Source organism: Tiliqua scincoides, chromosome 2, assembly GCF_035046505.1.
Source record: "Tiliqua scincoides isolate rTilSci1 chromosome 2, rTilSci1.hap2, whole genome shotgun sequence".
NCBI lineage: Eukaryota > Metazoa > Chordata > Lepidosauria > Squamata > Scincidae > Tiliqua > Tiliqua scincoides.
In genome coordinates, this window is record NC_089822.1 from 60,382,886 (window position 1) to 60,399,557 (window position 16,672).

Genomic DNA, 16,672 nt, shown 5'->3' on the forward strand with positions numbered 1-16,672 from the left:
ATTTTGCAAATGTGTTTGCTTGGTCCTGCTGGAGTTTACAGAGTACTAGCTCTCTCACCCTCTTTCCTAACTTCTCCCATGCATTAAGGTTGTAAATGAGGGTTGTCTGCTTTTCTAGATTGCAGAAACTCCACCTCCTTTGTTGCTGCTGATCTGCTCATTACACTTTCTGGAACCAGAAAGTGAAACTTTCCCAGCTTCGGAAAGTTCCTACTTTCCAGAAAAAAAACTGCTAACATCTTAGTGTCATGCAAGTGGTTCTGTGTATGGCTGTATCTGAAACCACATTTTGAAGATGGCTTCCAAGAGGACACTTCTTAATATGCAGTGGCTGGATTTCAAACTTCATCCTGATTTCGTTCCATGGCTATCACCAGTTGCTGGAGACGAATGCAAAGGTTGTTGTAAAGTGTGCTACAAAACCTTTAAACTAAGTAATACAGGAATTAGAGCTGTGGAGTCTCATGCACAAGGACTGTTGCGTCAGAAGAACCTGAAAATTAAATCAACAGTCGATTGCAATATGTTTAGGTTCAAAGCAAGTACAAGTTCAGATAGTAAAACCAGAGAGGACAAAGCATCAGCCCCTGCGAAAACTGGAAAACATGATCAGAGTGATGAAAATGGCAAAAAATTACCCACCATACAAACTAGTATGGCTGCCTATGTAATCAAGGACATTGTTAGGACAGCAGAGTGCCTGTGGGCTTTGCAACTGGTGATGAAGAAGATGTCATTTAACTCTTGTAGCTACATCAGTGAGTTATTTAAAAGAATGTTCTCAGATAGCCAGATAGCACAACAGTTTCATCTTGGAAAAACAAAAGCAATGTATGTTGTTCCTTTTGGTTTGGCACCATATTACTCTGATCTTTTACTGAAACAGTTGAAACAGTGCCAGACATTTGTTATCTGTTTTGATGAATGTTTGAATAAGGTGGTTCAAAAGGGATGGGTGGATTTAGTGGTTCGTTTTTGGGAAGATTACTGTCATAAAGTTTCTGCACGGTATCTAACCAGTGTTTTTCCTCAAACTGCTACTGCTGAAGACCTTCTTCAAAAGTTTCAGGAAGGCATGTCTTCTTTATCAATTGTGAAATTATTACAAGTATCTGTGGATGGGCCAAACGTAAATAACCTTTTTCTGAGAAAACTAAAAGAAGAAATTAAAACCAACCTTGACTGTAAAGAAGAAGGAAAAGAATTGATTTGACTTTGGAACTTGTACCCTTCATGTTGTACATGGGTCTTTTAAAACGGGATTGCAAGCTGTGAAATGGGAGCGCAATTCATTCTTGCGCAATATGTATTATGTGTTCAAAGATTCCCCAGCTAGGAGGGCATCATACACTGCAATGACTGGAAGCACACTATTTCCCCTGAAATTTTCCTCCACTAGGTGGTTGGAGAATGTTAACTGCCTTGATAGAGCTATGACTGTTTTTGACAACATCAAGAAGTATGTGGAAGAAGCAAAACTCCCCCACAGTAAACCTGCACTTTGTGTAAAGGCTGGAATGCAAGATCCACTCATGAAGTGCAAAATGGCTTTCATGAAAACGATTGCTGGAGATTGTGAGCCATTTCTACAAAGGTTTCAAAACCAAAAACCATTGGCACCTTTTTGTATGAAGAACTTTGCAAGCTAATCAAGAAGCTAATGAGTTGTTGCATAAAATCAGAAACGCTACAAAACAAGTCTTCTGGTTCCCAGTTGTTAACAATTGACATGAAATTGTCTGAGAACTTGCTTGACAGAAGCAAGGTTGACATTGGCTTTGCAGCAAAGAAGCTGTTGAAAGAAACTAAACGTCAAGTGGCCGACTTGGGTGTCGAAACATGGTAGTAGCCGTTATTGAAAAGGTGATTGAGAGAAGTCCTTTGAAGTTCAAGATGGTGCATGGCCAATCAGCATTAGATCCTACTGTCATTTTATACAAGCCAAATCTTGGAATCACCAGAATAGGGGCTGTTCTTGAAGCTCTACATGCAGCGAGTCAGATCAATGACACAGTAGCGGAAAAATCAAAGCAACAATACATTACTTTAACCACAGCTGCCCACAATAAGTTCAAGGCTCAATTTCAAGCATATGTTGCAAAACAAAATGATGAAGTTGGACTGGATACATTTTACAGTGGTATTTTGATGTCCAACAAAAGTTTCTCAGACCTGTGGACTGTTGTCAAAATGTGCCTTATCCTTTCTCATGGTAATGCTTCTGTTGAAAGTGGATTTTCAGTTAATGTCAATGTTAATTGAGAACTTGCATGAAGAAACCGTTGTCTGTCAGGTTCACAATGCTGTCTCGAACTGTGGAGGACTTGAATCTGTTGTAATTGATAGGAATCTGTGGCAGTCAGTCAGGCAGGCATGCTCATGCAGCTACACAGAGCTGGTAGTTCTTTTAAAAGTGCAATATGAGAAATTCTGGAAGCAATGTACAAGTCAAGTTATGAATAGATTGTGACTGGTCAAATAACCAGCTTTACAAACAGCTACTGTGTTACAGTAAAATAAATTTGCATATATCCATCTTCAGCGTTGTCTGTGGAAAGTTATAGTACATTTTGATAGGAATAGAGACTGTATTCTGAACTGAAATAAGTAACTAACAATATATACGAGTGAGTTTTTGCAATTGTTGGTTGCAACTTAATAGCTATTTTATCAGTTCTATAGGTTTTCCATAAAACTTTGAATTGGAGTTTTTTTTCTGATGCCCTGAATTGATTGGAATCTGATTTTGCCTGTTCAGTTTGTAAACTAAAAAAGAATAGAGTAACAATTTTAGATGGTGTATAAACACTTTAGACTATATCATGATCCACATGTGTTTAAATTGAAATATTTAGTTCAAATATTAGTTCAAATATTAGGAGGAAAGCAGTAGTCGCTTTGTGTAGTTTAAATGTTATATACAAAGTAATTTAAAGCTTCAGTTAGAATTTTTTTTGAATATAGACCACCCTCATTATCATGGGGGTTCCATTCCAGGACCCCCCCACCTCCCCTGTGGATTATGTAATCCATGGGTTTTGGGAGCCTTCAGAATGCCTTCTGAGGCCTTAGAATAGGGGTGTCGGTATACAACCTGCAGGCCAGATATGGCCTGTGGAACCTCTTTGGGTGACCCACAGAGTTCCATGGCCGCCCCTCCAAACACTGTTCATGTCTGTAGAGTGTTCTGAGGACTGGGGAAGCTGTATGCTGCCTCCCCGGCCCTCCGTATGACATTTTGAGACCTCTTAAGGGGCGGGGACAGCCTGGAGGCAGGGAGGAGGCAGTGGCATGACCCCCAGGATCCGCTAAATTGGAGGCGGGGAGTGATTGCTCTGCTTTCACTTTCACAGCTGTGGGGAGCCCTGCAGAAGGTCGCGCCGGGCTCCCCGCACCCCGGGAGGGGGCTGCAGGAGGCTTGGGTAAGTGCACCCAATCCCCTGCAGCTTCCTGAGTAGCGAAATCCCAGGGATTGCGCCACTGCCTTCCCCCTGCCCCCGCTGCTTCCCCCTGCCCCCGCAAGCACTTACAGTGGCTCAAACTCTCCATGAGAGTTTGAAAACCACTGGATTAATGGAATATAAACATAGCATGTTTTATGAGGTATTTTGAAAGGCGAGTAAGAAGAACAAGAAAATAGGAAGGAATTATTTTTTATTGTTAGTTTTTCCACTTCAGTGTCCAGTTCTATAATTCCTCAGATGTAAGCTTGTTGTGATAATAAATCAGTGGTTTCTCAGTTGTAAGTTGTCAACCACCAGTGGTTTCTAAACTTCGTCCCAACCTCAGGCGTGCAGCTCCTCGGCTGCCCAGGTGGGAAGTCTCGGGACTGGAGGACGTCATCCTGGAGAGGAGGGAAACAATCCCCTAGGGGGGATCCCTTCTCCAGGGGATGGGCCCGTATCCGAGCGCACTCAGGATACTCCTCGGCGGGAGGGGGGTCGTGGGCTTCTTGTAGTGGGGGATTCGATTATTAGAAACATAGAGAGGGGGGTTTGCGACGGATGTGAGGACCGCATGGTGACTTGCCTGCCTGGTGCGAAGGTTGCGGACATCACTTCTCGTCTAGACAGGCTGGTAGACAGTGCTGGGGGAGAGGTAGCGGCTGTAGTGCATGTTGGCACCAACGATGTGGGCAAGTGTAGCTGGGAGGTCCTGGAGGCCAAATTTAGGCTTTTAGGCAGGAAGCTGAAAGCCAGGACCTCAAAGGTAGCGTTCTCTGAAGTGCTACCTGTTCCACGCGCAGGGCCAGCTAGGCAGGCGGAGATCAGGGGTCTCAATGCGTGGATGAGACGGTGGTGTAGGGAGGAGGGGTTTAGATTCGTTAGGCACTGGGGAACGTTTTGGGACAAGCGGGGCCTGTACAAGAGGGACGGGCTCCATTTGAACCAGAATGGAACCAGACTGCTGGCGCATAACATTAAAAAGGTGGCAGAGCAGCTTTTAAACTGATCCCTGGGGGAAGGCCGACAGGAGCCGAGGGGCATCCGGTTCGGGACTCCTCATCCCTATGGGATGAGGATGGGGAGGTTAGAGAACAACAAGACAAAGGCAGGGTAGGAGAAGAAATTGGGAAAGGTAGGGTGATGGGATGTGATAGACGGTTTGGCACAATGAGAGGATGCGGGGACAAAGGAGCGAATAAGCAGCCCATCCTGGGGCATTCCGTGTATAAATGCTTTTATGCGAATGCCCGAAGTCTACGAGCAAAGGTGGGAGAACTGGAATGTCTGGTGACAAGGGAAAATATTGACATAGTGGGCATAACGGAAACCTGGTGGAATGCGGAGAATCAGTGGGATACCGCAATCCCGGGCTATAAACTCTACAGGAGGGACAGGCAGGGGCGTGTTGGAGGTGGGGTGGCCGTTTATGTTAAGGAAGGGATAGAATCCAGCAAAGTAGAGATTGAAGGTGGGTCCGACTCCATCGTAGAATCTCTGTGGGTTAAATTACCAGGCTTGTGCAGCGATGTAATACTGGGGGCGTGCTATCGTCCTCCAGACCAGAAATCTGATGGGGACCTTGAAATGAGGAAACAGATCAGGGAGGTGACAAGGAGGGACAGGGTTGTAATCATGGGGGACTTCAATTATCCTCATATTGACTGGGTCAATTTGTGTTCTGGTCACGATAAGGAAACCGGATTTCTTGACGTGCTAAATGACTGTGGCTTGGATCAGCTAGTCACGGAGCCCACCAGAGGACAGGTGACTCTGGATTTAATTTTGTGCGGTACGCAGGACCTGGTTAGAGATGTAAACGTTACTGAGCCATTGGGGAACAGTGATCATGCTGCGATCCGTTTTGACGTGCACGTTGGGGGAAGAATACCAGGCAAATCTCTAACAAAAACCCTTGACTTCCGACGGGCGGACTTCCCTCAAATGAGGAGGCTGGTTAGAAGGAGGTTGAAAGGGAGGGTAAAAAGAGTCCAGTCTCTCCAGAGTGCATGGAGGCTGCTTAAAACAACAGTAATAGAGGCCCAGCAGAGGTGTATACCGCAAAGAAAGAAGGGTTCCACTAAATCCAGGAGGGTGCCCGCATGGCTAACCAGCCAAGTTAGAGAGGCTGTGAAGGGCAAGGAAGCTTCCTTCCGTAAATGGAAGTCTTGCCCTAATGAAGAGAATAAAAAGGAACATAAACTGTGGCAAAAGAAATGTAAGAAGGTGATAGGGGAGGCCAAGCGAGACTATGAGGAACGCATGGCCAGCAACATTAAGGGGAATAATAAAAGCTTCTTCAAATATGTTAGAAGCAGGAAACCCGCCAGAGAAGCGGTTGGCCCTCTGGATGGTGAGGGAGGGAAAGGGGAGATAAAAGGAGACTTAGAGATGGCAGAGAAATTAAATGAGTTCTTTGCATCTGTCTTCACGGCAGAAGACCTCGGGCAGATACCGCTGCCCGAACGGCCCCTCCTGACCGAGGAGTTAAGTCAGATAGAGGTTAAAAGAGAAGATGTTTCAGACCTCATTGATAAATTAAGGATCAATAAGTCACCGGGCCCTGATGGCATACACCCAAGGGTTATTAAGGAATTGAAGAATGAAGTTGCAGATCTCTTGACTAAGGTATGCAACTTGTCCCTCAAAATGGCCATAGTGCCAGAAGATTGGAGGATAGCAAATGTCACGCCTATTTTTAAAAAGGGAAAGAGGGGGGACCCGGGAAACTATAGGCCGGTCAGCCTAACATCCATACCGGGTAAGATGGTGGAATGCCTCATCAAAGATAGGATCTCAAAACACATAGACGAACAGGCCTTGCTGAGGGAGAGTCAGCATGGCTTCTGTAAGGGTAAGTCTTGCCTCACAAACCTTATAGAATTCTTTGAAAAGGTCAACAGGCATGTGGATGCGGGAGAACCCATGGACATTATATATCTGGACTTTCAGAAGGCGTTTGACACGGTCCCTCACCAAAGACTACTGAAAAAACTCCACAGTCAGGGAATTAGAGGATAGGTCCTCTCGTGGATTGAGAACTGGTTGGAGGCCAGGAAGCAGAGAGTGGGTGTCAATGGGCAATTTTCACAATGGAGAGAGGTGAAAAGCGGTGTGCCCCAAGAATCTGTCCTGGGACCGGTGCTTTTCAACCTCTTCATAAATGACCTGGAGACAGGGTTGAGCAGTGAAGTGGCTAAGTTTGCAGACGACACCAAACTTTTCCGAGTGGTAAAGACCAGAAGTGATTGTGAGGAACTCCAGAAGGATCTCTCCAGACTGGCAGAATGGGCAGCAAAATGGCAGATGCGCTTCAATGTCAGTAAGTGTAAAGTCATGCACATTGGGGCAAAAAATCAAAACTTTAGATATAGGCTGATGGGTTCTGAGCTGTCTGTGACAGATCAGGAGAGAGATCTTGGGGTGGTGGTGGACAGGTCGATGAAAGTGTCGACCCAATGTGCGGCGGCAGTGAAGAAGGCCAATTCTATGCTTGGGATCATTAGGAAGGGTATTGAGAACAAAACGGTTAGTATTATAATGCCGTTGTACAAATCTATGGTAAGGCCACACCTGGAGTATTGTGTCCAGTTCTGGTCGCCGCATCTCAAAAAAGACATAGTGGAAATGGAAAAGGTGCAAAAGAGAGCGACTAAGATGATTACGGGGCTGGGGCACCTTCCTTATGAGGAAAGGCTACGGCGTTTGGGCCTCTTCAGCCTAGAAAAGAGACGCTTGAGGGGGGACATGATTGAGACATACAAAATTATGCAGGGGATGGACAGAGTGGATAGGGAGATGCTCTTTACACTCTCACATAATACCAGAACCAGGGGACATCCACTAAAATTGAGTGTTGGGCGGGTTAGGACAGACAAAAGAAAATATTTCTTTACTCAGCGCGTGGTCGGTCTGTGGAACTCCTTGCCACAGGATGTGGTGCTGGCGTCTAGCCTAGACGCCTTTAAAAGGGGATTGGACGAGTTTCTGGAGGAAAAATCCATTATGGGGTACAAGCCATGATGTGTGTGCGCAACCTCCTGATTTTAGGAATGGGTTAAGTCAGAATGCCAGATGTAGGGGAGAGCACCAGGATGAGGTCTCTTGTTATCTGGTGTGCTCCCTGGGGCATTTGGTGGGCCGCTGTGAGATACAGGAAGCTGGACTAGATGGGCCTATGGCCTGATCCAGTGGGGCTGTTCTTATGTTCTTATGTTCTTATGTAAACCGATTTTTGGTGGGTCACGAGGCCTCTCAGGTGAGTGTTCAATGGTCTCCATACCCAGTGGGAGAACCGAACTGGCTGTGCTCATATGCGATTCTGGAGCACTACCTGGCTGACGCAGCCAAAGGTTTGAACCCATTTCTTTACTATGCTCAGGTTGGCTGATTAACTTGGCAACATTTTGTTTAAATTATTTATATAAAGTGGGTTGCAGCGCTAAAAAATTTGGAAAGGTTCGTTAGTGATAAAGATTGATAGAAAACACTATTATGACCTCACAGAATAAGATGGGCTATGCATTTGAGTTTAATAAATTGTGTAGAACAGTGGTTCTTAGACTCTTGTGTAGAGTTGTCAAACCACTAAGTCTTTGCAGGGGTAGAGGGGAAGGCAGCAGTGTGATCCTCAGGATTGTGCCACTGCTAGGGACTAAGGGGCTTTTCCTTCAACTTATCACCCTTGTGCTGGCCTCCTAACTGTGCAGAGATCCCCATGGAGCTCTCTGCAGGGCTCCCTGTGTCTTGCAATGTTCAAAAACTGTGGTTAAGATTGCAATACTGGAAATGGGTTGTGATATTTTTTGAACATTCCAAAATGCAGGGAGCCTTTCAGAGGACTCCATGGGGCTCCCCGAATCCCCAGGAGGCTGTGCAAAGGGGGTAAGTTGAAGGAAGAGCCCCTCAGTCCCCAGAAGTGGCCTTCCCCCCCGCTCCGTCCCTTAAAGGGAAAGGAACTGGTTCTTGAGCTGGTGGGTTGTGACCCACCAGTTTGAGAACTACTGGTGTAGAATTTTACATTGCATTGCTACTTGAATTACAACACAATTCTATGCATGTCTTCTCAGAAATAAGACCAACCTGTTGTTCAATAAGACTTACTCTCAGGAAAGTGTGTGTAGGACTGCAGCCTTAACGTGTAACTTGCAGAAAGTACTTTTTCTATCACTGCCGATGGTTCTGTGCCACCTTAAGGAAACTGAAAGCTTAATAACTTGAAGAGATTAAGTAACTGCACATTAAAATGCCAGTTGCTGGCAGACATATCAAAAAACCTCTTAATGTTATAAGTTTTAATGAACTGAAGCATTTAATTTGGAAAATTTAAAAAAATTGCAAATACTGCATAGGTGGTTCGTGACTCCACTGCAGAGCATTTTGTCACTTTTGCTGACTGCAGCATTCTGTGTGTTTGACAGGAGATGATTGTATCTGTACAGACAAAACATTTCAATTCATCATTGTTGAGAAGGGAAAAATGTAATGACTGAAAGGATATCTTCTGGAAGCTGTTAATCTTCATAGGCTAAACTACATACAGGCAATGATTGACAGCCCAGTCCTGAGCTGCCCAGGGTGCCCAGCATTGGCAGCACCAAAAACAGCTGCCACCACATCCTGTGCACCCTGGGCTGCTGTGGGCGGCACCCTGGGAGAAGGAGACTTTCACCCCCTTTTTCCGGGTAAGGGAAACGACCCTGGAATGGTTACCTTGGTTAGGTAAAGGCGTTCGTGTAGGGCGCCGAGCCCCACACGAACGCCTTGGATTGGTGGAGCGGAGCTCCACTGGACCCACCTCTCTCCCTGCCCCCGGCATGCCTCCCGCCCGTCCTCTCCCACCTCCCTGTCATGCCTCCTCCCTGCCCTCTCGCTGCCCTCTGCCTGCCTCCCTCCCTCCTCCCCGAAACGCCTCCTCCCTGCCCCCACCCCGCCCCCACTTACCGTGCCGCAGCTTGTCAGTCCATGCAACCGCCTAGCAGCAGAGGACGGGTGCCCGCCCGGCAGTAGCCCAGTTGCGACAGTGTGGGCCGAGCTCAGAATTGGGCTCTAAAAGAGCACTTACGAGTTGATACTCGTAAGTTGGTAATCGTAGTTGGTACTCGTAAGTTGGTACTCGTAGTTGGTACTGTTTCATAGAGTCAAGGAATATCTGCAAGTTGATATCATGCAACTTTGCAATGTTATCATTGCATACTTTGGCATAAAGTAAACTTACTTAAAAATGATAGAATATTAAATTTAACTGAGCAGATGCTTCAGGCTAACTTATTGTAGTTTTAATTTTCCACTTTGTAAAAATGCGTTGGTTAGATGTATAAGTTCTCTGTAGAAATGAGATCTTTTCTGCTCATATGATCATGGTGATTGTTCCCTCGCTGGGATTTGTCAAAGTGTAATAATGTCTTTGAATCTGGGATTTTCATTTTACCTGAATTTTAGTGAACTGGTATTGGGTGGTATGTTTGAGTTCTATTAAAAAATATTTAACCTTGGTCTGCTTTTTAAATGGTAACTGCCTAATCCAGCTGTACTTTTCCTGCAGAAACTGATCAGCCTCCATCACTTTGCTGTGTTAAAATGTTGTTGGTAGTCTAGTGAATGGCATTCCCATAGGAAAATTGATTACCTTGAACCATTATATTTCTAATGAGCAACAAAGTGCCCGGGATGCAACATTACTTGAGAAATTAATTGGATTTCCCATTAGGGTAACTTTGTTTCCTGGTTTCATTAGTTCACCCCTGCTAACTTTCATTTCTCTATGGCTGCAATCCTAACCACACTTTCCTGAGAGTAAGCCCCATTGAACTTACTTAAGCCCCATAGGACTTACTTCTGAGTAGACCTGGTTAGGATTGTGCCCTGTGTCAGCTACATTACTGCTTTATGCAGTGTGAGTGGATGATCCAAGTAATCAGTGTAAAGAAGAGAACAGCTCTGATTTTTGTAACTTACTGAATCTTTTATACACTTAGCTGGGAGAAAGTCCTACTGAAACAAATAAGATTTATTTCTGTGTGTTTCTTTTTATTTATGGAACATGTGGTCATTTAGTATGTGTATTGTGATTTATATGACTTCTACTGTTAAATGCGGTTCAGTTTTCTTGGGATTCATTTATAAACACCACAAATTTGGTCACTAATTACTTCTCTAAATAAGAAAAGTCTTTTTTTCTTTTTCTGGATGAAGGTTGAAAGGGTCTAAAAACAGTTACCTGCCTTGAGCTTACAGAATAAATTAAGTGAAAATGATATAGCGCAGCATCAGCACATTCATTCTCTTTAATTGGCACTTACTCTACAATAGTATTTGAGCTTAATGTGAGCTCCTTACACTGATGGACTTCACAAAGAACCCACTGGCTGTATTTAAATTAGAATGCTTCTTTGTACTGTTTTAAAAGGTGTTTTCAGAAGTAAGAAAAAAAAAATTGAGTTTCCTTGTAATAATTGTGCTGAAGTAACATTGTTTCTGTTTCGTTTTTTAACAGCAAGGTATTGGTCGACCAAGCGTGTATCATGCTGTTGTTGTTATCTTCCTGGAATTCTTTGCTTGGGGGCTTCTCACAACTCCTATGCTTACAGTAAGTTTGCTAACCTGGGGATTCTCAGCACTGCCAATGTTATGTTGAATTGCTGCCTTTGGAATTAAACATGCTTGCCTTTGGTTTACACAGATTTCGGTAGTGCTTTGGGGAACAGATCTGTACCAGGCAGCGAGGGCCTCTAGCTATTGGTTGTATGTCTAGAGGCTCCAGGCCTAAACTAGCAGAACTAATTTATACAGTGTATATTGCCACATGCTAGAAGAAAATATTTGTACACTGCACTGTGTACAGTGCACAAAGCATATGAAATGCTAGTTGATTTTCTGTGTCTGAAAAAAAGAATAGTAATGCCATGGTGGAGAGCAGGGATGAAAAGGCAACCGAACATGAGTTAGAGTTCATTTTAAGGTTTATTCTGCAGCAGTGGTGGTGTGAAGAAAGCAATATTTTCTGTCACCATTGTGTCCACGGAGACCCATCAATAGAGCTATAGTGGGTTGTGCACAATCTGCTCCATCTGGCTCCTGGTGGGAGGGGCAGGACAAGAGAACAGCTTGTTCCCAGGTGGTTAGATACTTTTTCTCAGCCATTCACAATTTGGATACCATGTTAGCAGATATGGCTAATGGTGCCCCCGCCCATGTGTGTTGGTCCAAATGTTTTTGATTTTTTTCACTTTGTCCAAGCTGGTGATGTTGACAGGATTCTGAAGAGTGTATAACTATATCCCTGCTTGACCTTTGCCTAGCCTGGGTCATTAATTGGTCCTGGGGCTTTGCCCAAGTCGACAGGAAGGGTTGTAAATTCATCATTGAGGGGAGAGGGTGATGCAGACTTCTTTAAAGCTATTGGTTGTTTACACTTCCTGAAAATGTGTGGGTTCCACTATACAGTATAGGAATATTACCTGTCAGTCTCTTACCTCCCATTTCTGAGTGGGTAATAGTGAATAAGCGTGTAATAGTATCCTGATTTTCTGGACTGCTTTCAGTCTGGCTCCAGGCTTTATTTTGGGAGAGAAACAACCACAGCCTTCTTGAATGATTTATGCCAGTGACTAGATACACCAGGAGAGTCTGTCTCTGTTGATTTTGCTGAACCTCTTAGTGACCTTCAGCACCATCAACTATGCTTCACTGCTCTTGGATGGCCAGGTAGTAGTGATGGCCAGGGGAGTACTTGCTTAGTTTAGGTTGGTGTGGTTGCTGCAGCTGTACCTGAGTCTATCAGACCTGATCACAGTGTTCCATGCATTGGTGGTATCAAGGCTCAATTATTGCAAAACACTCTGTGGGGCTCCATTTGAAGATCATCTGGAAGCTGCAAAGCTTTGAACTTTTTGTTGAAAAGTTAGCATCTGTAGCGGTAGATTCCTTGAAGGACAAAATGTTACATTTTGATTAAAATGTCTTATTTCTATTCAATTTTGGCATATGTTTTCATATATAAAGATTTATAATCTCCACTAATGGAAGAAAATGTTTATATTGATTTTGGTAAATTTCATCAATTGTTGCTTTATATTACTTTGTATAAAAAAGCATACAATAATGTAGCTTCCAAAAATAAGCAATAGTCTCCTCTGCTTGGGTAAGAGAACTACTGTAAAGAGAGAACTGACAGTTTGACACAGTGCACGGGGAACTATCTGACCCAAAGCAAAACCATGGCATGAGCATGGAAGCTTAAATACTTTGCCTCTGCTACAGCTTTGCTCCTGATTGTCCCCTTGTGCTCTGTTATCCAAAGGTAGGCACTTTAGGAACCAGATCACATGATAAACATAGTGCACATCTTGTCCTTAATGCAGAAGCGGGTGAAGAATTCTTTTCCTGCCTATTTGAGTGTCATGCTTTAGGACTAATACCTCAAGCATGTCTGTATCATTGCTATTTGTTAAACCTGATTTCATGTGGGTTGAATACGGTATATATTTCATCTGCATTTGATGAAGCTGGGAGTTAGTTTTTAGTGTGGTAACTCAGAGGCGACGCTATCTTACATTAAAAATTTATACCATATCACATTATAATACCTTGAAATATATGCAGACAGAAATCTCTTAACACCAAGACTTAATTGTCATGGTTTCTATTTGGAACATAATTACCCTGTGCCCTACCTTTTCCTGTTTCCTTCTCCCCCCCCCCCCTTTCTCAACTTGATTTTTCAGAAGATGGAAAAGTGCTGATGCAGCCCCAATGTAAGGGAACAAACATTCCCTTATTTTGATGAAACCTTCATGACTGTCTCTCCTTAGCAGGATGCAGCGTGCACCCTATTGGCACAGCTGCATCAGCACTGTGGATAGAATTGGGTTATAAATGAGGAATAAGGAAAAAAGCTCACATATAGAACAAAAAAACTTGAGACTTGTTTTTTTTTCCTTTGGACACTTAAGTGTTTTTGCCATTGCAGTAGCATATCTTCATTTTCACTTGGGCTCTTTTTTGCTGGTAAAGGCTTATAATGTTTCAAGGAGGGATATGTATAATCTAAGGTTGAGATCTGTAGAACCCTATGTCCACATAAGAGTCTCTTCAAATTACTCTTTGGGTATCTATTGTAGATACTCGCCTATAGGGCAAGAAATTTCTGCCAAGCTTAGGTCATCACCTTGCCTTATCTGCAAGATCGCTCAGGAGTCAGGGCTTTTCAAGCAAGTTGCAGCACCAGGAGAAACAATGCAGAGATAGAGGGTTGTTAATCTCCCCAGTAACCCTTCCACCAACAAGCTGCAGCTAAAGTTAAGCTTTTATTCTCATCCTGAGAGAAAAACAAGGCTTTCATTGGAATCAAGTAAGCTCTTTAGCCGACCTTGCTGCACCCTCATTCCATTTTGCAAATACTTGGCAGTTGTCTGTTTTTCTAAATACCAAGAAGTAATCCTCATTTCCATTTGAAACAAAGTCCTGGACTATAATTCAATGCACCATTACTTAAGAATAACATCCATGGAAAGCAATGAGTCTACTTCTGAATAAATAGGGTTGCAACTACGTGCAACTGCACTTGCTCACAGTCATTCTGTGCTGCTTGTCTCTCTGCTTTGTACTGAATTGCACACTCCCAGTTATGTGTTATAAATTGTATGTTTATGTTGAACCTCTGGCTTAACAGACCAGGCACCTTAAGGAAGGATTTGATTAATGGTTCTCCTGCATTGGTTCCCAAACTTTTTTCACTTGCATACTCCTTGGCAGCCCTTTTCCATAAATTGTACCCCTCCTATTAGCTAAATATTTGCAGTTAATATGAATAAAATAAGCCATCATGTCCTCTATATGAAAACCCCATATCATGTACTCATCACAGTATTTTTTCTTTATCATTTTGAAGAACTGAAGACTATGCCTTTTCACTGTTTTGCACCATAAGTGTGCTTAGAAATTCTGGGTGATTGATCACTTTCATATTATGTTCTAGCTTTTTTATACTGTGCTGGTTTTCAATCACTGGTGAACTGATGACCAAAAACTAGCTATTGGTGGGGCTTTCAAAGCCAACTAGTTACCTCCCTTCCTGCCTTGCCGGCCCTGCAAGGCATTCTGGAGCACTACCTGCCTTTTTCTGCCATTATTCCATTCTTTTTCAAGTACCCCTGAAAGTCCTGTTGAGTGCCCTGGGGGAACATGTGCCCCAGTTTGAGAACAACTGTTGTACTGGTATATTGTTTACAGTGCACTTACTCTGATAGTGTTTAAAAAATGGTTGTGAAGACCAGAATTTTATGTTTATGAATAAAAATGTATCTGATATTTTACTATATTTTTAACAAATTGGAGACTTCAGTTCTAAGGTAACAATTACTGGTAGATTATTTTTCAGAATCTGGCCTTGGGTAAAATCAGCCAAACTATAGTCATACACCCCTCTAAATTTATCCCCCAAGGGTAATAGAAAATTCCATGATTTTTGGCTCAAAACTTGCCCTTGACTTATTTGTGGAATCTACTTATAGGTGAGCATCTGCGATATTTCTCAAGCTGCTCTTGAAGGCCGACTGAGTTTTGGGAATGGCTTGTCCAATAGTATGCAAAACTGGAATGAGAGTAGCAATTTCTTGTTCACATGGAAGTTTCTCATGTGATGTTTTGGATCTGCTGTGTGGTGCTTTTCAGTACCTGAATACAGAGTTCTCAGTTGTATTTGCTCAGTATAATTCTCCTTTTCTTCCCTCTCCTGGTGTCCTTTCTGTGTCTCTGTCTTATGCAAGTAGATTGAAATACTTGAAGTTGATAGATGTGGTAATGTTTCAAGACTTGAACGGGCAGAAAAGTTTCAAGTTACTGTTGAAAAATGTATGTTGTATTCATAATTTTTACCTTGTTTAGAGTTTCATGAAACTCACCTATTTGTTGCATTCTGTTCAATCAACAAAAAGGGTTTTTTTTATCTGTATTGAATGGAGAATTAGCTTTCATGTGGAAATGGCAGTGTTAAGAAAATGAGGCAATTTTAGGAAATGTGGTGTTTGGGCTTTGGATACAAGATGGAGCTGACATCTTATTAGAGGTGTTTGAAGATGGTGTTCGTTTTACTCAGAAGTAACCCCACTGTGTTCGCTTAGGCTGTAATCCAGTCTTACTGGAAGAAAACACCTTTACTGTTATTGTCGACACTTTCTTACCTTTTTTTTCCAAGGAACTTAGACCAGCATACATAGCTCTTCCACTGGGCCCCCACCCCAGTCCATTATCCTTCCAGCAGTTCTGTGAGGGTAGATTGAGATGTAAAATACTGAGTGAGGATTTGAACCAGAGTCTCCCTAGTCCCACATTCTAACCACTATATCAGCTTTCAGTTGTAATTCACACATTTGACCATAATAACAGAAGAGGGAGTGATTGCTGAGCATTTCAGGTTGTCATGTACTTGAGTTTTGTAGTTTGTTAAATTTCTCTTTCTTTTAATTGAAAACTAATTTTTAATAACAATTATTTCTTTTTAGGTCTTGCATGAAACATTTCCTCAGCATACATTTCTAATGAATGGCCTCATTCAAGGAGTTAAGGTAGGAATGTCTGAAGTAGACTGCTAAATGTTATCCTTATGTGCTAAGGGTTGAGAAAGCATAATGGACTTAGTAGTATGACCTGTCTTAACTGAAAGCAATGTCTGCCTTAATATTTGTTATAATCGGCACCAGAGCAGATATAGTCTTGAAGCGTGCAGTTGCTCATATTCACACTTGAGGGGATTATATAGTAAACAGTGAGAGAGAAACTTGTAGCATAATTGTAATGCTTATGCAAAAAAAAAGTGCTCTTAGACTAAAAAGGAATAGTTTAATTTCATAAAACAAGTGTGAGGCATTTTATCATATTGCATGATGTATTGTTGCTAAAAAGACTATCATTAGAAAACTAATATTTTCTAACTAACAGATAAAAGACTGCGAAATGGGCAGTAACAATCAGTATTGAAGAATAAAAAAGATTAGCCACAAATCTTATGCATGTCTGCTCTGAAGTAAGCCTCGTTAAGTTTAACGAGATCTACTTCTATGTAAATGTCTGGGCTAAGAGTTGCATGAGTTTTCTTCCAGACATTTACAATACTGGTATTGCAGCAATATGGAAGAGATTTTGTAGAATTATGCTTTTTATATGTCTCACAGTTTCTCCCATGCTCCGGAGTGCACACAAATAAATAGCTTCTTTGTCTTCTGGGAGCA

General features: G+C 42.7%; 1 protein-coding gene across 1 annotated transcript in view; it reads left to right on the forward strand.

Annotated features, from left to right (window-relative positions):
* The window catches only part of MFSD14B (major facilitator superfamily domain containing 14B), a 41,041-nt gene that overhangs the window by 3,976 nt on the left and 20,393 nt on the right, over positions 1 to 16,672 (forward strand). The window contains exons 2-3 of the mRNA XM_066614745.1: positions 10,939 to 11,031; positions 15,947 to 16,009. Of these exons, the coding sequence (XP_066470842.1) occupies positions 10,939 to 11,031; positions 15,947 to 16,009 (156 nt within the window). The remainder of the gene's footprint in view (positions 1 to 10,938; positions 11,032 to 15,946; positions 16,010 to 16,672) is intronic.